The sequence below is a fragment of the Apium graveolens genome, chromosome 6, assembly GCF_009905375.1.
Source record: "Apium graveolens cultivar Ventura chromosome 6, ASM990537v1, whole genome shotgun sequence".
Classification (NCBI taxonomy): domain Eukaryota; kingdom Viridiplantae; phylum Streptophyta; class Magnoliopsida; order Apiales; family Apiaceae; genus Apium; species Apium graveolens.
The window spans coordinates 250,308,993-250,331,904 of record NC_133652.1 but is presented as its reverse complement, the minus strand read 5'-3'; the positions used below and the strand labels follow the sequence as shown (position 1 = coordinate 250,331,904).

The 22,912-nt window shown below is 35.7% G+C and overlaps 2 protein-coding genes across 2 annotated transcripts; one reads left to right on the top strand and one right to left on the bottom strand.

Moving 5' to 3' along the window:
• Positions 1-1,512: 1,512 nt before the first annotated feature.
• On the top strand, positions 1,513-4,097 carry LOC141667107 (GTP-binding nuclear protein Ran1). Its single transcript, XM_074473468.1, has 8 exons — positions 1,513-1,626; positions 1,708-1,777; positions 2,423-2,479; positions 2,591-2,708; positions 3,108-3,197; positions 3,288-3,467; positions 3,565-3,642; positions 3,813-4,097. Exons 1-8 carry the CDS (start codon positions 1,624-1,626, stop codon positions 3,880-3,882), a joined length of 666 nt encoding a protein of 221 aa, XP_074329569.1. The 5' UTR covers positions 1,513-1,623; the 3' UTR covers positions 3,883-4,097.
• A 2,731-nt stretch (positions 4,098-6,828) lies between these two features.
• Positions 6,829-7,521, bottom strand: LOC141665891 (protein FAR1-RELATED SEQUENCE 5-like). The gene is made up of 2 exons (XM_074471875.1): positions 7,083-7,521; positions 6,829-7,007 (listed from the first exon to the last, which is right to left on the bottom strand). Exons 1-2 carry the CDS (start codon positions 7,519-7,521, stop codon positions 6,829-6,831), a joined length of 618 nt encoding a protein of 205 aa, XP_074327976.1.
• Between the last annotated feature and the right edge of the window lie 15,391 nt (positions 7,522-22,912).

Sequence of the window (22,912 nt, the reverse complement as noted above, 5' to 3'; positions counted from 1 at the left end):
GGGGTCATGTAATATTACATGTTGTGAACCCAATAACAGCCAGGTAATCTGATTATCATAATCAAACTACCCACCAATTAGCCCTCGATCCAATTTCTGATATCTCAAGTTTTAAAATTTTTATTTTACCGTATATGTTGTTATTACACCACAATAAAAATTAAAATGGGATCATAAAGAAGAATAAGTGCATATGTCGGTTTTGATTTACCATATATTGCAAGATATATTTCAAAATTTCTACTTACCAAAAAAGTAAAGTGCGTACAAAATTATTATTTTTGGTCGTCCGCAAATTTTATTGATCAAATTATTTCAATCCAAATTTTCAACAAAAATTTCGCGCTCATATTCAAAATGAATAATTATCAGCATTCCACTAATGTTTTTTTTACAAATTCTATCCAACATTATTTTAAAGGCAAACATAACCAAACCAAACATACCCGTTATATCCTTCGCAGGGTCTGGGGAGGGTAAGATGTACGCAGCCTTCCCCTCATTCATAAGAATGAAGAAGTTGTTTCCCGAAAGACCCCCGGCTTGTGTGTGTATGTGCACAATATAAAAAAAGTGTAAAGTTTTAACTAAAAACATAAAAATAAAATTTGATGACATAGTGATCGAGACAAACCTGAGCCTATGACATTATTTACATAGGACTTACCTAATACAAATGCATTTAACATTTCTCGTCAACACGGGCTGAAAATGAGGTTCATGAACAATACACTTCTCGTCAACACGGGCTGAAAATCACGCTCAACAGTGCGTCGCTATTTTCTTGATCCCTTAGAAGATGGATGACCATCGAAAGAAAACAGTCGTCAAACAAATTCAGTCATCGCGCGTCCAAAACCAAATCATTAGTCTTTTCGCGCTACACCGTGAACGACAACCGCTATTCCAATCAACAACGCCTATGTCATATTCCAAAACATTATACAAATTTTTGGAGAAGCCCAATACTTGCAAACGGAAACCCATACTCACGATGAATATATCATCATCAACCTAATCTTTGTTTCACATGGTGTGTATTTTGAAAATGATGTATATCTTTTTTATAGTAAAAAATGATTTTGCAGTTACTCTCTTCATTAACTAACGTAATAGCTGATCCATAAAGATCAGAGGATATGGCCAATTCATAAAGATATAAACTGAGATAAGAAATAGGACTATTAATCTATTTTAAAGGCAAAACATCCCATCAAAAAAAACATTACGAAAATCGAAAGCTAACATCGAACATCCAAAAAAAAAGAGGATAAACATTTACTTAAAACAATTTACACAGTTGGACCGGACATAAGCCCATATCGCCCTCGGCCCGTGGCTGTGTCAGTGAGACCCAACAAGAGATTCAAAATTTAAATTTGTAAAAATACGGCGTCGTATATACGCGGACGGTCACGTGATTAAGAAACGAAGAAAAAACGCAAAGTTAATCGGACGGTCCAGATGATCGCGTTACTTGAAAGCTAACTGATGAAAGCTTAAGAGCGAGCGAGCCTATTGTTGGGGGGCTTATATATATATATACACACAACACATACAATCCCTATACCTTACACACTGCGTTCTCTTTGTAAACCCTTGTGCGGCTGCTAATCACTCCAAATGGTATCGATCTTCATTCTGTCTTTTCTGTATCTATATTCTGTTTGAGTATGTGTGTGTATTGATTGGTGTGAATTGATGCAGGCTTTACCTAATCAGCAAACTGTTGATTATCCTAGTTTCAAGCTTGTCATTGTTGGCGATGGTGGAACTGGTAATCTCTCTCTCTCTCTCTCTCCGTGCATATGCTAATTAGGTTTCTTAGTTGATATGCGATTCTTTTGAGTTTTGTGTATGATTAAGTGTTAGATTGTATGAATTGGTTTAGTTACGTATTTTGTCGTGCAGATATTTATATTTTATTTTGATTGTCGAATAGTTTGTTTGTGCTTTGATTTGTGGATTAAAACTCTGTTGTGATTGCTTTGTGTTTGGTCCACTAAAGATATTTGTTGAAAAAGCTGATTAATTGATTTTTTTCAGAATTATTAGTTATATTATCTCTGTAAATTATTCTTTTTTGGTGAATTAGCAAGGATATTTTGAATTAGCCAAAAGTTGTTCATTCATGTATTTGCATTAGGAAATTAGGTTTGGTTGTGATTTAGTGTAATATAACATTAATTTGTGAATTAGTAAACAGAGGTTTATTTGTAATTTAGTGCAATATAATTATCAATAGGTTTACTTGTTTGAGAATAAACGTTTTTATTTCTTTGTAGTATGTGGTGATTATAAGATGGTATTCATAATCTAGAATATTAGGCATGGTCTGTGTTTGTTGGTTGTAATGTTTAGATTGGGAACAAACATAAGTTAGTTTTGAGTGATCTGATATATTTATTTTTTGTTCTGACAGGAAAGACTACTTTTGTAAAGAGGCATCTTACCGGGGAATTTGAGAAGAAATATGAACGTAAGCGCGATTGAATTACCATATATGTTTTGTTAGTAGATAAGATTAACCTATGAAAGTTCCATTTTTTAAGCTCAGCAATTAAAGATGTGTTTTTCTCAATGTATACAGCAACCATTGGTGTTGAAGTTCATCCGTTGGATTTTTTCACTAACTGTGGGAAAATCCGGTTCTATTGCTGGGACACTGCTGGGCAGGAGAAGTTTGGCGGTCTTAGGGATGGTTACTAGTATGTGAAATATATTTTCTGAAGATTTGATTCACTTATTACTGTTAATGTTGATCTTCCTGTTGACTTCTACTAATAACATTATTTGATTATGTGCTCTTTTTGTTAGTGCAAAGCTTTGTTTATATGTCATTGAAATTTCATAAAATTTAGAGACACAAATAGATAGATCGTGCCCGCTCCACTTTTTGTCGAACTCTTTCAGCAAACTTGCCTGATTCTTTAATTATTAAAGAAATTCATGTCAGCTCTGTTGAAGATGTATAATTTAGTCACCTCTATTGAAGAAGTGTAGTTTTAAGAAGAATAGAGAAGACCTGTAATGCCTGCCTCATTTAATCATGTAATAAGAAAATGTAATTTCTTATTACTAACTGTAATAATATATCACTTTTGCAGCATCCATGGGCAATGTGCCATCATAATGTTCGATGTCACTGCTAGGCTGACTTACAAAAATGTACCAACATGGCATCGTGATCTTTGCAGGTTTGTCTTTCTAAAGTTATAATGATGTTATTTAATAACTTTTGGTGAGGTTGTTTCTAATATATCTGTCTTGCAATCTGATTCTATCAGGGTCTGTGAGAATATTCCTGTTGTGCTGTGTGGAAACAAGGTTGATGTGAAGAACAGACAAGTGAAGGCTAAGCAAGTGACATTCCATCGCAAGAAGAACCTTCAGTATTATGAGATATCCGCCAAGAGCAACTACAACTTTGAAAAGCCATTTCTCTACCTGGCTAGGAAACTTGCAGGGTAAAGTTATAATTAAGTTCGAATTCATCTTTTTTTAGAAATATGCCATTTGCTGGCTTCTAACATTGTTGTTTTCTTGTGAACTGTGATTGTGCAGGGATGCCAACTTACACTTTGTTGAATCACCTGCCCTTGCTCCGCCAGAAGTGCATATTGATATGGCTGTGCAACAACAGTAAGATTCTTTTTTCACTTTTCTCCACATCTTTGCATACAAGTTAAAACATATTACTTGTAAACCTGTTCTGTACAAGTGTTAGTTCATTTGCTCTTAGGAAAGGCATTATTAGACTGGAATTAATTAACATTTCCTGACTAATGTGCGATGCTTGTTTAATTTTGCAGACATGAACACGAGCTTCAGCAAGCTGCAAATCAGCCTCTGCCTGATGACGATGATGATGCTTTTGAGTGAAGATGGAATTGCTTTTAGCTTGTTGCTGGAGAGTAGTTTTTGCTTAGTTTCATGTATAACTCTTGTCCGGGAGTTTTCTCTGATGTATTGTCTTACAGGATTTATCTTGTTCCAGTTTATCTTTTGATTGTTCGACTGGCATGTAGGATTTTTAAAACAGTTTTCTTGGGATCCATATATCTTATTTTAATACAGCAAGGAGTGTTCTTTGGTAATTCTCTGCTGATATTTGGCTTTTCTTGAAAGAAAATTATTTTTTCATTGATATATCAATCTCGTTTGGTTTCTTTTGCTTTTTGTTACTCCCTCGGTCCTTTTGAATAGTTTACATTTCTAAGGAAGTTTCCGGCACGCATTTTAAGGCATATAATAACTATAGTATATAAAAATTATAGTTATGTAATTTATTTTTATAATTTTTTTTTTCTGAATAAAAATTGAATGTTTTAATTTTTATTTAGAGAAATAAAATTGTAAAAAAAATTTACAAAACTATATTTTATATGCACCTTAAAACACTTTCTGAAAAATGTAAACAATTGAAAGGGAGTATACGTCAAAAGTAGCACAATGAAAAACACACTGCTTTTTTCTGTTGGAAACCTATTTCCAACCCATTTATGATCCAGGTTACCTTACCTTGTGTTAAAATAGGTTATTATTTCAGAAAGGTTTAAGTTCTTTGGAGGGACTTGCATATTTCTATGACAGGTTTGGTATGAACATGTTTCATTAAGAAGCAATTATTACTAGTTAAAACCGAACGAGTTTGTCCATAGTCGAGGATTAAATATATTTGAGGATTACATATATTTGAGCAATGGCGAAAATAAAAATATAGAGGCTGGCTTATCTTGTAGTGAGATGGACTCATTTGAAACTTTTGTAACAGAAATAAAATTACTATGGTGGTATGCTGGCCAGGATGGGGCTTAAGCCCCCTAGTCGACCTTAAAATCAGCCCTGTGCAGTCCACTACGCACGATATGCTCACCCCTAACCAGGTCACCATGGGTGAGTGTTTCAGGAGTGAATCATATTTTGTTTCTTCATCACATAATTGAATGATGTTAAGTAATAATACTTTAATGTTCCTATTTCCTAACAATCATGTTTAATGTTCCTATTTCCTAACAATCATATATCAGGAACCCTTAACCAACACATCACTTACTGGCCATTGGATTGGCGAGGATTTTAAAAAAAAATCCCCGTTCTGCGCAAAAGAACCATGGAACGATATCCACTCCGCGATATGTGCGGAACGTGTAATTACCTTTGTATCCTTAATCGTCGTCCACAGTTATTTAACGCGGAAGCCCTGAGAATCAGATTAAACGGGTTCTATCGACCCGCTTAGGATGTTAACCCTAAAAAACTAATTCAGAGCGGTTGACGACGATTTGCAGGCTATTTTCTAGCAATTTGCAGGTGATTCATCACTTGATTTTTGATTTCCCAACTCAATGACATTAATGTTCGTTATATAATAAAAAAGCTGCGTATGTAATTCCGTATATATGTGATTTTCGTGTATATATGATTGCGTATGTAATTGCGTATATATATGATTCTTTATGTCTGATTTTTAAGGCCCGGGGTATGTACGATTATATACGTAATTCGGTTTTGGATTATATTAATAATTGGGCTTTTGGATTCATCCAATTCGTTTTTATATATTTAATTTCTGTTTTTTGTATTCGTTTTTGATTGAATTGCGGTGATTCGCATCAGTGTTGATACTGTTGTTAACAATATTTATTGGTTATCTTGTTAAAGATTGAATTTTGATAATATTTGGTTGAATTGTGGCGAATTTTTTTGGTGTTGGTTTCGTATTGTTTTGCTTTTGTTGAGTAGTAATTAATGGTCTGGATTTTGAATGTAATGAGATATCAGAATATACAAATTATTTTGGTGTTGGTTTCGTATTGTTTTACTTTTGTTGAGGAGTTGAATTAATGGCCTGGATTTCGTATTGGTCTGGATTTTGAATGTAGTGAACCACTGTTATTTTAACTTGTTTGTTCAGAATATACGAATGAAGACTTGTGTTTCATTTCTCTGCTCGCAAAGTATGAGTAGCCTAATCTATTCACCTTTAACCATGATTTTTTAGCTGATTTTGTTTGATTACGTCGTTCTTTGTATATATAATCGAATGATTATATTTCTTTGTATATATAATCGAATGATTATATTGTTTACGTTTAGTTTATTGAATTGGTTTCATTTTTATTGTTTCAGGATAGATAACATATTGTCGGGTTCAGTTAGACATGACATTATCTTTGATAACGAGTATCATGTGAGTTCAGATATTTGGGAGGGACATGAGCGGGGTCTTTTGGAGTGTTATTGTGGGAACAGGAACATGCGTATGTAGGTTTTGTCTGATGCACAAAAGGACTTGTTGCATAGCATTGATTTTGATGTGTTTACAAATCCAGTTGTGGTTTTGCAGAATGATGCGAGGCTTGTCACGACACTTCTGGAGAGGTGGCGTCCCGAGACCAACACCTTCTTCATGAGACAGGGGGAAATGACAGTGACTTTGGAGGATGTTGGCTATATCTTGGGTTTACCGGTTGCTGGACATGCGTTAGTTGGCGACGGTTTGGAGAGTGGTTTGGCATATTTTCCTTTTTTTACTTGCAAGTTCCTCAACGGGACTTTTAATTCGGTGCTCTTTTTTGCGCCCTTTGGTTTTCGAAACAACGGGGTCAAGAATAGTTTCATGTAACTTCTCTCCACTTTTTTGAGTAATTTGGGTATCAAATTCATTTCCAACACCTTCCACCCCATGAACAGGTATTTTCTCAATAATTTCGGTCTCTCAATTAATAATTCTCACGACATACTCGTAATGTTCCTTCGATGCCATGCAACTATGACTAAACCCTATAGTGAGCAAAGTCATGTGATTAAATCTTTCCGTTGGAGTCAAATCATGGGATGAAGCATCATCTCCGGGTATGTGATATTGCAACACACCATCAACTCTATTGGCATGTAACGAATTTTGTGATGTGTATTATAATCCTCTTCTTTCTCACGCATAAATTGTCTTTCTAAAGCTTTTTGTGCACCCTCGACAAATTCTTTCATCTCCGTGCAAGACCCTACATAAGCATCAAAAAAGGCATTCATTCATTCGCTTCTTGATGTTATTTTTTGACCCGCGGAAAAAATGTTACGTGTAAAAGTATCGATCCACTTATGTTTCAAATTATACAAGCCTTGCAACAATGTATTATCCTCCAACTTGTATTTCAAGATCAATGCTTCCCACCTATCCTCAAAAATTTCTTCGGTCAACGAGTGATATATGCAATTATTGAAGTCAACTTTAAATTCTTCTTTTGCATAGTAGGTTGAGAGCTTCTCCGGAAATTTGTTACTAATGTGCCACGAACACAACAAATGTGTCATGTTTGGTAGTTGAGATTGAATTTCCCCCGCCATCGCTTGATCGTGATCGGTGATAATAGCAAAATGTGCTTTTCCTTCTACGGCCTCTAACCTAGTACCCAAAACCCACTCAAATGTAGTCTTCAATTCATCACGCATTAGTGCAAATCCAAAGAGAACCGATTGATAGTGATGATTCACCCCGGTGAACGACATAAACGACATATCATACCTATTTGTTTGATATGTTGTATCGAATGCAAGCACATCACCAAAATTTTTATAGGCCAACAACGACCGGGGGTCAACCCATAAAAGACACTTCAATCTTCTTTCTTCATCAATTAGAGTCTGAATAAAAAAAAATTATCCACTTTCCTCTTGAGCATCATTCACACCCAAATTATCTTTTCTAAAATCACGAACGACATTTCTCAAGTGTTGGGCATGAAACCCTACTTGCTCCTCTCCTTCGTGCATTTTCCCAAATATATTCATTTGTTGTCTAGGCGCAATACCCGAAACATGGAAACTATTAATTAAATTCTTTTTGGCGGCAGTTACATGTCACTCCCTTTTAATCAAACTCATCTTAGAAGGCGACACAACATCGTGATTGTGATTTAACTCCAACGATGTTATCTCCCAATATCTTGTATTTCGCCTATTAATCACATAAATCTTAAATTTACATCCACTTCTAGGAAGTTTATCTCTACGGCTTTTCTTCTTCTCACTATCGACACTTCCTATCAAAACTTCTTCATCCTCTACGGGTTCTTTATCGCGGTTTTCTCCCGCTAAATTATAAACATAAGTACGGGCATATATTGTTTTGTCCACACGCCTTTGTGTATTTTGGATTTTAATTGCAAACCCATTTTTCAAAGCATAGGCTCTAATTACATTTTCGGCGGCTACCAAATTAGAGTAATTTTGTTTCAAAAAAGGAATTACAATATTTTCTTCCCCAACAACACTTTTATCCCTAGTCTCACTACTATCATGCATAAACTCAATATTTTCATGCAAATCTTCATTTTCAAATCTATATTCACTAACAAAAACATCTTCATCACAATCATCAACAAGGTTAACATAATTTACATTATCATTACGTAAACAACTACCACTAACATCAACAACCTCACTATTTACAACATTATCACTTTTTTTTAAAACTTTTCTATCTTCAAACTTAGCAAATATCTTATCCATAATTACAAGAAGAAAAAAGCAAAAAATTGACCTTACCAAATGTAATTAGTGAGTAAGGATGAACAAACCAAGATTTTCCCCAAATTTCCTCTCCAATTTGACAAATGTTGCACAAAAAGGAAAGTGTGATCGTTTTAGGGTTATAAACTGCAAGTACAGTTCTTCCGCTAATATTTTCCGTGGAAAGGAAAGACGTTCCGCGTAAAATAAGTGCGAAAAGGCTGTATTCCATGGAAAAAAGTGCGGACCGGGGATTTTTCTTTTAAAATCCTGGCCGTTGGATTACGGCCAGGAAATGATGTGTTGGTTAACAGTCCCTGACACATGATTGTCAGGGAACATGACCCATACTTTAATCCATCAACTAGTGAAACCAGTTGAATGATGACGTTAAATATTTAAACTAAGTAAGACCTTGTCCAAAGGGTTAGTTAAAATAATATAAATTAATGGTTAGTTAAATTTTGTTGAACTTGTAAGATATTATATTTCAATTGTATTAACTATAATAATTAGTTTTACTTTTAGAATAATATGTTAATATTTTATACAAATATAATGGGAGTTGAAAAACTATGCTTGTACTTGGAGAGAATGAAAGAGGGAGAGAATGAATGAGAGATGACTTGAATGTGTTTCAGAAGATAATTATATTTCATCCACGGTTTAATAAATTTGAAAGATCAAAACAGAATAATTGTAATTATAGCTAATATAAGTTGATGATTGGAGTGATAATTTTTTCTGTGGATATTTATATTTTTTTGCTACAAATAATATAACTAATAAATCATGTGAGTAGAAGATACTCTTAGGTGAGTACAATTTCTTTTAATATCTATATTAATTTCCTTCGATTTTGATAATTATCCCTTTTTCTTTTATTTTTGCTTCTTTTACTTGCTTTACAGTATTAACAATTTATTTAAAATAAATTTATAATAAATTATATTTTATAATATAAAAAGTTATAAAATCGTAAAATACATGCTCAAGAAATATGGTTTATTATTTTATACCAGTAAAATTAATGTGTTTCCCTAATCTCTCTCTCTCTATTATAACATACACTCATTTTAGGTCCTCATTTTTTATTATCTCCTCATTTTTATATATTTCAATTTTTAATCTCCACTCAGTCTGTTTGCTCCATTAATTTTATCTTTTTTAAAATTATATCATCACTAGAATAATTATTCATCAGTTTATTTAATAATTTTATATACAATAAAAATTCTAAATTAAAAATATTATTTATGTGATATTATTCTTAAATTCTAGAATTGCTGATATTATTTTATTTTTAATAGTAATTTACCCTCAACATAATATTCAACAATTAAATTGTTTTTAAAATTAATTTTTATAAAATAAATATTAATATAACAGGGAAACGGCCCGAAAACTAATCTAGTTATTTATATAAGATACAAAAAAGTAAGTGTCAAACAATAAATAAGCTTTTTGTTTTTTTTACATCATTTTTACCGCAAACAAGATAAATTTTTTTACCATAAAGAAGGTGTTATATAACAGTAAGTTGGAAGCCAAACACCAGAAGCAGTGCACAACAAAGTCGGTAAAAAACAAAATAGCACCCATTTAATATCCTGTAATTTTTAAAATTAGACTAGTAATAGAATAATAAAATAAAAAGTATTAAAATTAGATAAGGACTGAGATTTAAAATTGAATTAGAGTTTTGGGCCTAAAATTTGGATTAGATTCTAATATGAATAACTTGTAGGTTAAGATACAGGGTTTTGTTTCGTTATAAATACACCATATTCGTCTTCCTCGTTTTAATCATTAAAATTCGTAGGGCTCTTCTTAACCAAAATCAATAGTCTTGTTTCGTAGAAAATTTAACGTAAGTTGGAATTCAGTGATCCTAGACTTTTCAGAAAGATCTTTTCATTCTCTACAACTTTTGTGTTTCGTGTTTTTCAAGATAACATCGTTTAGAAGGTCAAAAAGAGTAAATTCTCAAGCTTTGAGATAAGTACTTTTTGACTTATTTTTATTTTCGGAAAAATTTTGATACTCTGATTTTCGAATTTCGTAGAAGTATACGAATTTTGTTTCGAAATGTATAAGAAATGAGATACGTGAATCTTTTAAAACCTAGTCTCTACATTTTTGAACCCGTTCGTAATTTACACCAGAGTTCCGGAAACAAGGTGAGTTGGTTCAAAACAGGAAGTCTCATACAATAGCAAAACATGATTGACATATTTTTTTACCATAACAGAAGGTGTTATATAACAATAAGTTGGAAGCCAAACACCAGAAGCATGCATAACAAAGTCAGCAAAAAACAAAATAGCACCCAACACTTCAAGACTAAACTCTGGACAAGTTAATAGCGCATCCCAATAGAACTCTCAAACATGCAACCAATTCATAAAAATTAGGGACTCGACAGTAGGTCATCTCCAATAGAACCAACAGCGAGGTTAGTACCCATAGTTCCAAATGCATTTTGAATATCTTTCATCTTCGCCTTGCGGAGAGCCTGCAAATCTTGCAGTCTAATTTTAGCATCATTAATACGACGGTCAATTGCATGAAGCTCTGGAATCAAGGGCTTTGAGAACCTCAGATGTTTTATACAGTTCAGGCGGTTGACCAACCAACTTACGTTAAATCCGTGATTCTGTAAGTAAGCGAAAGCATCCATGTACTCTATAATCATTTCAGAATTAACCTCATTCATGGATATTTTCTTGAAGTCATTCAGCCAGGTACACAACATATTTAAATTCATTGTACATAATTTCTTGTTTTTAGTGGTAAAGTGCTCAAAGGTTTTCGGGTACTTGTGCATAATGCGATCGAGAAGGCATACAAAGTCAGAGTTAACCTCATGGCCCTGCCATAACCTGAAATTTTTATTACAATTACAACAGCTCACCTGATCGTTGTTGTTGCTTACTCCAACTAGAGGATGAGTTTGTGTATCTCTGTTTACATCAAACAAAGAATTGCCCATCACATGCTCTTCTTGAACCCTCTTGTCAACAATGTCAACCTTCACAGTTTAATTTATATTTTGACAATCATCTAGCTCCTTGGTTGGAGCTGACAAGGGGTCTTGCAGCACCACATTTTCAGCCACCACTGAAACTGCTCGTGTTTGATGAATCCTGTTGTTCTGAGCCCCTGATGTGAAAATGGTGGCTCCAAGACAACCACCAAGTAAGTAGCTTCTAAGAGCACTAGATATACTTGACTCTTTATACTCCTCCGGTAGCTTCACACATTTTAAGTTAATGAATGGAGAAGAAACACTTGCTTGAATGTTGATAATCTCGGAAAGTGCCTCAATGCTCTCCAAGTCAAGGGAAAGATTCTCGGAAAGAGCCTCCGATCCTTCGGCACTTGGCAACCAAATCTTTGAGTTGTGCAGACATGTTCGGAGGGTAGGGGATGAGCTTCGGAATACCTGAAAAGGAAACAACCAAATGTCAGTCCCGGATACAAGCAAACAATAAAAAGTTAGAGCAACAAAATAAAGTTAAGGCAAAGGACTTACAGCCGGCGGCATGCATATTTTCATTGTTATTAAAGGAGTCCCGGGTCCATTGCGTCCTGAGTGCCTCACAGAAGCAGCTCTCGCGATGGATCGAAAATTTATCTGTTTTAATTTCGAGCTTATGGAGTGGCATGAACTCCAAATCCCCCCCGAACGAAGATAAACTCCCGGTGCCACCCCTTAAGTGATGTCAACATGCTAACTGGGAGTACCATCTTATCCGAAGGATATCCGCAATCCTCAATCCGGAATAAAAACTCATATATTGGCCGAGATGTGGATCTCTTAATCTTGAAAATGTGATGAAAAAGTTTGAAGGTGGGAAGGTAATTTTTGGCATGGCAACAGGCTAGAAACCAACTTATCCACTTTACTGAATTCGGGGCCAGTTGGGTGAAAGGAATCCCATACACGTCCCGACATAGAGACTTGGTGAATTGGTGTAATCCGAGGCGCATTCCCCAGAGGTGTTTTAAGGGAATACCAACCCATCCCCCTCTGGTCTGTGATACACTCTCTCGTGAATCTCGGGCTATCTCCATTCGTATTTATTCTCAAGGTTAAAGGTAAGCCTAAGGGCACTATCCACCTCGGCATCCGTGTACTTATCCTGGATTTCTTTATGAACCGCCCCACACTCGTACCTGGTTCCCGGGGCAGTAAAAAACTTCCTATTCATGTCGTCCTCATTATAGGTCACACACACACTATAGAGGGGGTGAATACAGTGTATAGTACACTCAAATCGAACTTTAAGAATTTAAGTAACAGAAAACAAACTTTATTGAAACAATAAACTCTGTTACAGTATGGAACTGTTACCTCTCAGTGATGAACAAATATCACGAGAGCTGCTAGGGTTATAATTAATAATCTTCTCTAATAATGATAACACTTATAGTGTAAACCCTATATCTGTGTTTATATACTACACAGTTACAAGATAATCGCTAATTGATATTGAATATAATTTTGCTTCCTAAAATATATCAATCATATATCTTTTCTTCCAAGTATTCCATTCTTTACAGAATTCCTTCTTCATGCATATCTCTTCTTATATTTATCTTGATCTTCTTTCCTTTAATCAGCTATTGTCCTTATCTGATTGTCCTTCAGCACTTAAGTTCTGATATCTATCTTCTGACGATTATCTCCTAATAACATATGTACTGATATCAGAATTTGCTAGTGTCATAGGGTTTCCACTGAAATAATTACTTCTTACATGGAATCATTTGTTTATTGAAGACTACTATGTCAGTATCTAGCACAGTTATCCTCATAGGATTGAATAGGTACTTGAACAGACATATCACTTATCAGAGTTTAGAAACATATATCAGACAACAGTCAGTACTTAAAGACATTTATCAATTAAGCACAGAATACACAATGAGATTAATTCTGTAAATACTGAGCATAAAGTCTGATAACACAGAACAAGACTAAGCAGATTTAGAGAAAGAACCTGAAACCATTCCAAGTTCATTTACCAATCTTGTAAAAGTAGCTTCACACAGTGGTTTTGTGAAGATATCTGCTAGTTGTTGATCTGTGGGAACAAAATGCAATTCCACTGTACCTTCATCCACATGTTCCCTGATGAAGTGGTACCTGATGCTGATGTGCTTTGTCATTGAGTGTTGAACTGGATTACCTGTCACAGCAATAGCACTTTGATTATCACAGTAAATAGGGATTTTGAAATATGTTAACCCATAATCCAGTAACTGATTCTTCATCCAAAGAATCTGTGCACAACAGCTTCCTGCAACAATATACTCTGCTTCTACAGTTGATGTGGAAATTGACTTTTGTTTCTTGCTGTACCAAGAAACCAATCTGCCTCCAAGAAATTGGCAGCTTCCACTTGTGCTTTTCCTGTCAATTTTGCAACCTGCAAAATCTGCATCTGAGTAACCTATTAGTTTAAAATCTGATTCTCTAGGATACCATAATCCCAAAGCAGCTGTTCCTTTAAGATACTTAAAGATTCTTTTTACAGCTGTTAAGTGAGGTTCTCTTGGATCTGCTTGAAATCTTGCACAAAGACAGGTAGCATACATGATATCAGGTCTACTAGCAGTTAGATAGAGTAGAGAGCCAATCATACCTCTGTAGTCAGTAATATCTACTGATTTACCGGTATCCTTATCCAGTTTTGTCGCAGTGGCCATTGGAGTGGATGCACTTGAACAATCTTGCATTCCAAATTTCTTCAGCAAGTTTCTGGTGTACTTGGTTTGACAAATAAAAGTGCCTTCCTCATTCTGCTTGACTTGAAGGCCCATAAAATAGCTAAGTTCCCCCATCATACTCATCTGATATCTTGACTGCATTAGTTTGGCAAAATTTTTGCAAAGTTTGTCATTTGTAGATCCAAAAATGATATCATCAACATAAATCTGGACCAGAAGTAAGTCCTTTCCATGGTTGAGGTAGAACAATGTTTTGTCTATTGTCCCTCGGTTGAATCCACTTTCCAGAAGAAACTGAGCTAAAGTCTCATACCATGCTCTAGGAGCTTGCTTAAGTCCATAAAGTGCTTTGTCAAGCCTGTAGACATAATCTGGATATTTGGTATCTACAAAACCTGGAGGTTGTTCAACATATACCTCCTCCTCCAATTCTCCATTGAGAAAAGCACTTTTCACATCCATTTGAAAGACAGTAAACTTTTTGTGAGCAGCATAAGCCAAGAATATCCTTATGGCTTCTAACCTAGCAACTGGTGCAAATGTTTCATCATAATCAATTCCCTCCTGTTGAGAATATCCTTTTGCAACCAGCCTTGCCTTATTTCTTGTAATTATGCCATCACTGTCAGTTTTGTTTCTGAATACCCACTTTGTACCAACAACAGATCTATTCTTTGGTCTTGGCACTAGGGTCCAGACTTTGTTTCTTTCAAATTCATTCAACTCTTCCTGCATTGCTTGCACCCAATCAGCATCTTGAAGAGCTTCTTCCACTTTCTTTGGCTCAGTCTGAGAGAGAAAAGAATTGTAAAGACATTCATTTGAAGTACCTGTTCTAGTTCTGACACCTGCATCAGGATTTCCAATTATCAAATCAGGTGTATGTGATTTTGTCCACTTCCTTGCAGATGGAAGGTTTTCTCTAGAACTGGATGCTCCCCCAAGATCCATGCTATTTTCATTTTCATTTTCTGATGCTCCCCCTGAAACTATGCTCTTTGAGTTGGATTCATCAGTATTTAAATTTTCAGCACTATCAGAACTTGGCTTATCAGAACTTGAAGAGCCAGATGTATGTTCTGATGTTTCTTGAGATGTGGTAGGATCTTGAGTATGCTCCCCCTGCATAGGTGCATCTTCCTTTGACGTAGTCTCCACAGTTTCAATAACATCAGAGTTTAATCCATCAGAGTTTATAGTATCAGGACTTAGACTATCAGGATTTTCTGTATCAGAATTTGAGTCTTCATTTACAAATCTCAGCCGATCATGGTCAATGAAATCTTCAAGACCAGTAATCTTTTTGTCATCAAAAGAGACATTGATAGATTCCATGACCACTTTTGTTCTCAAATTATAGACTCTGAAGGCTTTTGTGGAAAGTGGATATCCAACAAAGATTCCTTCATCAGCTTTTAGATCAAACTTTGATAGCTGTTCAGGATGAGTCTTGAGAACAAAACACTTGCATCCAAATACATGAAAATATTTCAGATTTGGCTTCTTTTTCTTCACCATCTCATATGGTGTTTTTCCATGCTTGTTAATGAGTGTTGCATTTTGAGTAAAACAAGCAGTCTGCACAGCTTCAGCCCAGAAATAGGTTGGAAGCTTTGCTTCTTCAAGCATTGTACGTGCAGCTTCAATGAGAGTTCTATTCTTCCTTTCAACAACTCCATTTTGCTGTGGAGTTCCAGGAGCAGAAAATTCCTGCTTTATTCCATTGCTTTTGCAGAACTCTTCCATTATCAAATTCTTGAACTCAGTGCCATTATCACTCCTTAAAACTTTCACAGAATCTTTGACCATTTTATCCAGATGTTTGATATGATCAATCAAGGTTGATGCAGTTTCACTTTTTGTATGCAAGAAATACACCCATGTGTATCTGGTGAACTCATCCACTATGACCAACGCATACTTCTTCTTTGCAATAGACATGACATTTACTGGACCAAATAGATCAACATGTATTAGATGATAAGGCTCAAGAATTGATGATTCAGTCTTGCTCTTGAATGAAGATTTTCTTTGTTTGGCTTTCTGACATGAATCACAAAGACCATCAGGAGCAAATACTGTGTTTGGCAATCCTCTCACAAGATCTTTCTTGACCAGTTCATTTATATTGTTAAAATTTAAATGAGAGAGTTTCTTATGCCAATTCCAGCTTTCTTCAATTGATGCTCTACTCATTAGACAGATTACAGAACCATCAGTACTTGTTGAAAGCTTAGCTTCATAAATGTTACCACGCCTGTATCCTTTCAGAACAACTTTGCCTTTAGATTTACTCACAATTTCACAGTGTTCTTCAAAGAAATCAACATGATAACCTCTGTCACAGATTTGACTTATACTCAGTAGGTTGTGTTTAAGTCCTGAGACTAGAGCTACTTGTTTAATTATGACATTTCTAAGATTGATATTGCCATATCCCAATGTTTTTCTAATGTTGCCATCTCCATAAGAAACACTTGGGCCAGCTTTCTCCACAAAATCTGATAGCAGGGCCTTATTTCCAGTCATATGTCCTGAACATCCACTGTCCAGAACTAGAATATTTTTCCTGTTGCCCTGCAATCACAAAGACCACTAATTATTAATTTTAAGGACCCAGACTTGCTTGGATCCTTTGGCCTTATTAAGTTTGTTAACATTTGCAGCGGATTTAGCATCAGAGTTTATGTTAACATTTTTCTTATCAGAACTTACACTATCAGACTTTGAATCAGAATTTACACTAGAAGGAACAATGGAAACTTTCTTCAAAGAAGGTTTTATTTGATAATAATCATAGTACAAATTTTGATATTCCTTACAAGTATAAATGGAATGCCATAAACTACCACAATGAAAACAAGGATTTTGTGGTTTGTATCTAACAGACTGACTCTTAACTCCTGATTTTGAAGGTAAGGAGTTAATATTCTTATTCTTCCTGCAAAAAGAAGCCAGATGGTTAGAACTTCCACAGTTATGACATGTTTTCCTAGGAGCATCAGGAACAGGTTTATAATCATTGCTTTTATTAACACCTTCCTTTCCATTCCTATTTTTCCTAGGTGATTTTACCTTGTTTGCATTCTTGACATCTTTCAGCTTATGCTTAAGCTGCTTTTTTGTCATTAAGCCTATGTTCACTTCAGCTGTCTTTTCCTGTTTTAGTTTATCAGAAGTTAATTTCTTTGTAACTTCTGATTTTTCATTTTCAGACTTTACAGTTACAAACTTAACAGGTTTTAACTTTGGCTTTTGTTTATCAACAGACTTAATTTCTTCAGTTCCTTTATCTTTCTTATCTTCTCCATAACCTAAGCCCTCTTTCCAGTTTCCACTACTTAGCAAATTTTGAGTTGTTTTGCCAGAGTTAGTCCAAGTCCTGATAATCTCTCTTTCCTTTTCTAACTCAGTTTTTAGAGATTCATTTAATTTTAGCACTTCATTCCTAACATAAAAAGCATCATCCCTATCCTTCTGAGTTTGATGGAACATGACTAACTCTTTTTCTAAGAAATCATTTCTTTTCTTAAATGCAAGATTTTCAAAAGTTAATCTTTCACATGTTAAAGTTTGATCTCTATAGCTAACAAACATGGTTTTAAGATATCTTCTCAACTCATTAATATCATCAGTATGAAAAGCATAAGTAGTCTGAGGTACCTTTGTTTCAGCAGCTTCAGAACTGCTCTCAGCACTTTCTTTATCAGCATTTGCCATCAATGCATAGTTTTCCTTACTTTCAGAGTCTGAGGTGTCTGTACAGCTTTTCTGCTGTGTGACAAGAGCCTTGCCTTTGTCACCCTTTACCTTCTTGCAGTCAGGAGTTATGTGGCCTTTCTCACCACAGTTATAGCATTTAACATTGGTGTAATCTCCTCTGTCAGACTTTCCTCCTCTGCCTTCAGATCTTCTGAAATTCTTCTTATCAGAACTTTTGCCTTTCCTGGAAAACTTCTTTCCCTTCCTGAACTTCCTGTATGCAATCTTTGTGATTCCTTTCACCATAAGAGCACACAGCTTCATCATCTCCTCATCAGCATCAGTCTCAGGCAAGCTTTCAGAATCTGAGTCATCATCACTCTCAGAACTTGATGACTCGGTATCAGACTTTATGAAAAGAGCTTTTCCCTTGTCTTTCTTTGAGGAAACTGCTTTAGGGAATTCTTCTTCAGCCTTAAGAGCAACTGTCCTTGACTTTCCTCCTTTCCTCTTGCTTCTTTGTTCCATCTCCAGCTCATGAGTCTTGAGCATTCCATAGATTTCGTCAAGAGTTGTTTCATCAAGATTGTATTTGTCTCTTATTGTCGTTGCCTTCAAATCCCAGCATTCAGGAAGAGCTAACAGGAACTTAAGGTTTGAATCTTCAAGATCATACTCTTTATCAACCAATGACAAATCATTCAAAAGTTTGACAAATCTATCATATAAATCATTCAATGACTCATTAGTCTTTGAGTCAAAGTGTTCATACTCTTGAGTGAGTATTGTCTTCCTGTTCTTCTTAATTGTGTCAGTTCCCTGACACCTTGTTTCCAGAGCATCCCATATCTCCTTAGCAGTCTTGCAGTTGATTACCCTGTTTGACATTACATTATCAATGGCACTATGCAGTAAGTGTCGTACCTTAGCAACCTTAGCAATTGATGCTATGTCTTCAGCAGTATAATCACTCTTCTTCTTTGGTACGGTCTTTGCTGCTTCACCTGCAACTGCAACTGCGAGTTTGGTTGGTTTGTGAGGGCCTTCCTTGATTCTATCAAGGTATTCTGGATCTGTTGCTTCCAGGAACATGGTCATCCTTACCTTCCATATGGGATATTCAGATGGTCTCAATATGGGAACTCTGATGGTCTCATATCGACTCTGAATTTGTGTCTTTGGTGGTTCCTCAGTTTTGGTAGGCTTAGTTGGAGTTTCTATGTCCGACATGATTGTGTTTGGATCTTTAACTGTATGTATGTTAACAGATAGGCTCTGATACCAATTGTTAGGTCACACACACACTGTAGAGGGGGTGAATACAGTGTATAGTACACTCAAATCGAACTTTAAGAACTTAAGTAACAGAAAACAAACTTTATTGAAACAATAAACTCTGTTACAGTATGGAACTGTTACCTCTCAGTGATGAACAAATATCACGAGAGCTGCTAGGGTTACAATTAATAATCTTCTCTAATAATGATAACACTTATAGTGTAAACACTATATCTGTGTTTATATACTACACAGTTACAAGATAATCGCTAATTGATATTGAATATAATTTTGCTTCCTAAAATATATCAATCAGATATCTTTTCTTCCAAGTATTCCATTCTTTACAGAATTCCTTCTTCATGCATATCTCTTCTTATGTTTATCTTGATCTTCTTTCCTTTAATCAGCTACAGTCCTTATCTGATTGTCCTTCCGCACTTAAGTTCTGATATCTATCTTCTGACGATTATCTCCTAATAACATATGTACTGATATCCTTAAGTCCTGACTTCCAGTATAAGTACTGATCAACAGTTAAGTACTGATTTATCCTGTTCAAGTAAGATCTGAAAGCTAAACATAAAACATATTAGCCATGACATTATCAAATATATCTAACAATAGGGTTCCCTCTCGTCTAACCCTTCCGGGCCCCCATACGCCTCAGACAAATCTCTGTAATAAAAGCCCAAGGGCTTAGGGTTTATTCGACATTTGACAAAGTATTCATCTACATCCTCCCAAGACCCGTCCGGATTGGACAAGGTACCCCTAGGGCCTAAAACTAAAGTCTGAGTTAGAACTTGCGGAGGTTGTTCAACTCGGGGAGGCATTTCTGTTGAGCTACTACTGGAAGAGGAAGGTGGAGGGTTGGATGACAACAACTCACCTAGACCACTGGGTCGCTCGGGATACCGGGTTCTAAGTGTAGCAGTATGTTTAAAATGGCTACCTGACATATAATCTATATATATTTACATATAAGCGCACCCCGAAGTCCATGCTAAACCCGAACCCAACAACAAAGCCAAAACAAAAATAGAAGAATCTTAGAAACAATTCGTGTACAAATCTAAACCCAAAAACGAGATCTACGACACATACACACATATATAATCCAAAACACATATCAAGAACACACCCCAGGCTCTTCAACTTTTTACACTACTAAAAATCCACTTTTTCGCATGATTAACTAGCAAAATCTATGTTATTTACATAAATCAAACACAAAATCACTGCAAAAGCCATACAAAACTCGCACAACTACACTGATTCAAGGTCAAAAGAACAAGGCAGTTACGAAAACAATGAAGAATGGCGAAATAAGAACTCGCACAAAATGGTAGCATGCATGGCACAACACAGAACAAAAAGCGAAAGAAAGCAAGAAGGATGGAGATACTTACAAATTAGCAGGAGAAAAAATGAAGGCTTCGACAAGGAATGCTCAGAAAATCTCTGTGAAATCTCTCTTTGCTCTCTCTTCGCAAATGCTCGCGTAAAAGAAAAATGAAAGGGAAAAAACTGATATTTATAGAGGGAAAGAAAAGAGATGAAGGGTTTTATGATTAAGGGAACCGTCAGGGCCACGTGGCACCCCCTGATTGGCGTCGATTTAATAACCGCAACAATTATTACCACTACTGCAATCATGTCACGACACGACTTTTCAGGAGAAAAGAGGGGAAATTAAAAAATTGTACACTCAAAAGATACGTATAAAACATGTGTATCTTTGGCCCCGGCTGGAATCCTAACAGTCGTCTGACACTCCAGATTTGCAACGTCAGCTTTTCAGAGTCCGGTCAAATCAAATGTCAGGATTGTCCTTCTCCACCAAACCTTGCCCAAAATTCAAATTTCAAATCAGTTGACCAGCCAAGTCAACCCCGAAGTCTCATTCCCATTTGATCCCGGGGATAGGGGGCAACAGATCAAAAATTCCCCAAATTTTTCCTAAGGCATTGCATCACAATGATAACTATTCTACTCCCCCATCCGGGCATACCCGCATTCCGGGCATACCCGCATAAGGGAGTGGGGGGCAAATGATAGCCTATATTAGTACAGACCCAATAACAGAAACCCGGAGCCTAGTAAGAAAGGTCCAGGGAACACTCAGCTTTAACCCTGTAGAGCCCAAGACGCGTGACAACATCACCACCGTCCAGGTACCCCGGATCCAGAACGTTCCTACGGTCCGGATTCCATAGTACACTGGTCCATCCTGAGCGTCCACACGTTCTACAGTCCAAAAGACACACCTACGGTCCAGATCGAAAGGTACAAACCCTTAAACCCTAGTAGAAGGCCTATAAAAGGCAAAACAAAAGGAAGGTTAGGGGTTACACACTCTTTATATATATACACATATACACACACCATAAAACACCGGCATAATTCCCGATTTGCCCCTTTCTCCTTCAAAACCCTCTCTCATCCTCACGCCGCAGGTGCCGCGGGGACGCCACCCCCCTCCGGTTCTGTTTTGTAGGTTCCCGTTCTACAACTACACTGCGCGCCGCCGTCACTTCTGCAAAAGCGGAGCTTGAGACTGGGCCATCAAGATGAAGACCCCGGGGTGAATTTGGAGTTATCATTTATAATAGATCCGAAGAGTCAAGACACAAAGTTTGTAAGGCGGGCAAGGAGGTCAACAATGATTCAGCTACTTTGGCTTGAACAATATACCGAGGTTTATGCTTCAAGCAAATCCCAACAATTTGATCCCAAAGCAAAGCCCTTTATCGAGTAACATGTCCACCGTCAGATATTTTTCATGGAATTAGAGCTGAATGTGGATAATAGGATAGGGTTTATGCGCTTATAATTCATGCCAAAGCAGATTTATAACTCTTGGACATTACGCGAGATTGCATACTCAATAAACTTGTCAATTAAACACTCTGTTTTACACTCAGCTTCTCAGGAACATACATTTTCAATTCAGAAAGGTGGGATTCATGGTTTCGCTTACACAAAACATGACGAATGAACATAAATTTCTGCTGATTCAGGTTGAGTTTTTGGTTTTTTCTTCGCTCCAGATTCCATTTGCTAATTTCGGAGTTTCTATTTTTTTCTCAAACCCTAACACCAACGTCTTGTTTAATGTTTAATATAGTATAGATTTAAGATTATTATTTTATTTTGTTAATTATATATTTCCTAAAGAAATATGTACTTCAAATCAACAAAATTGAGTCAGAGTTTTGCCGGGCCTAAGACGAGTTTAATTTTTTTTTTTTTCTGAAAATCCTAATATCTATCTTATAATCGTATATTCATCCTCACGAGTAAAGTTATATGGAGTCCACCTTTTAATTGAAATTCTCGGAGTCTATCTATGTTCTGCAAATAAAATATCTTTTAAAACGTGTTATCTTACAAAACATATTTCATAAATATCATTATTTTAATAAAATCATGCAAATATCATATATTTACAAGTACAATATGTATGTTTTGCAACATGGAAATTTATATTATGCAAACTAAGTATATTTTATAGAATAATATATTTTGAAACATTCTACTTGTAAAATCTATGTCATCTGCAAGATTTTTAATAAAATTGTGATATTTGTAGAATATCATTCGAAAAATAATACGTTTTGCAGCAATTTAAGCTATATTTTACTTGCAGAACATAGGTGGACTCCAAGGACTCCAATGA

Excerpts from the sequence above, each read along its gene's own strand:
- LOC141667107 (XM_074473468.1), top strand. Across the intron at positions 1,778-2,422 it reads TGTTGGCGATGGTGGAACTG|GAAAGACTACTTTTGTAAAG; the intron begins GTAATCTCTCTC and ends TTGTTCTGACAG. Across the intron at positions 2,709-3,107 it reads GGTCTTAGGGATGGTTACTA|CATCCATGGGCAATGTGCCA; the intron begins GTATGTGAAATA and ends TCACTTTTGCAG.
- LOC141665891 (XM_074471875.1), bottom strand. The coding sequence starts at position 7,521 with ATGTCGTTTATGTCGTTCACCGGGGTGAATCATCACTATCAATCGGTT. Across the intron at positions 7,008-7,082 it reads GTGGATCGATACTTTTACAC|GGTCTTGCACGGAGATGAAA; the intron begins GTAACATTTTTT and ends ATGCTTATGTAG.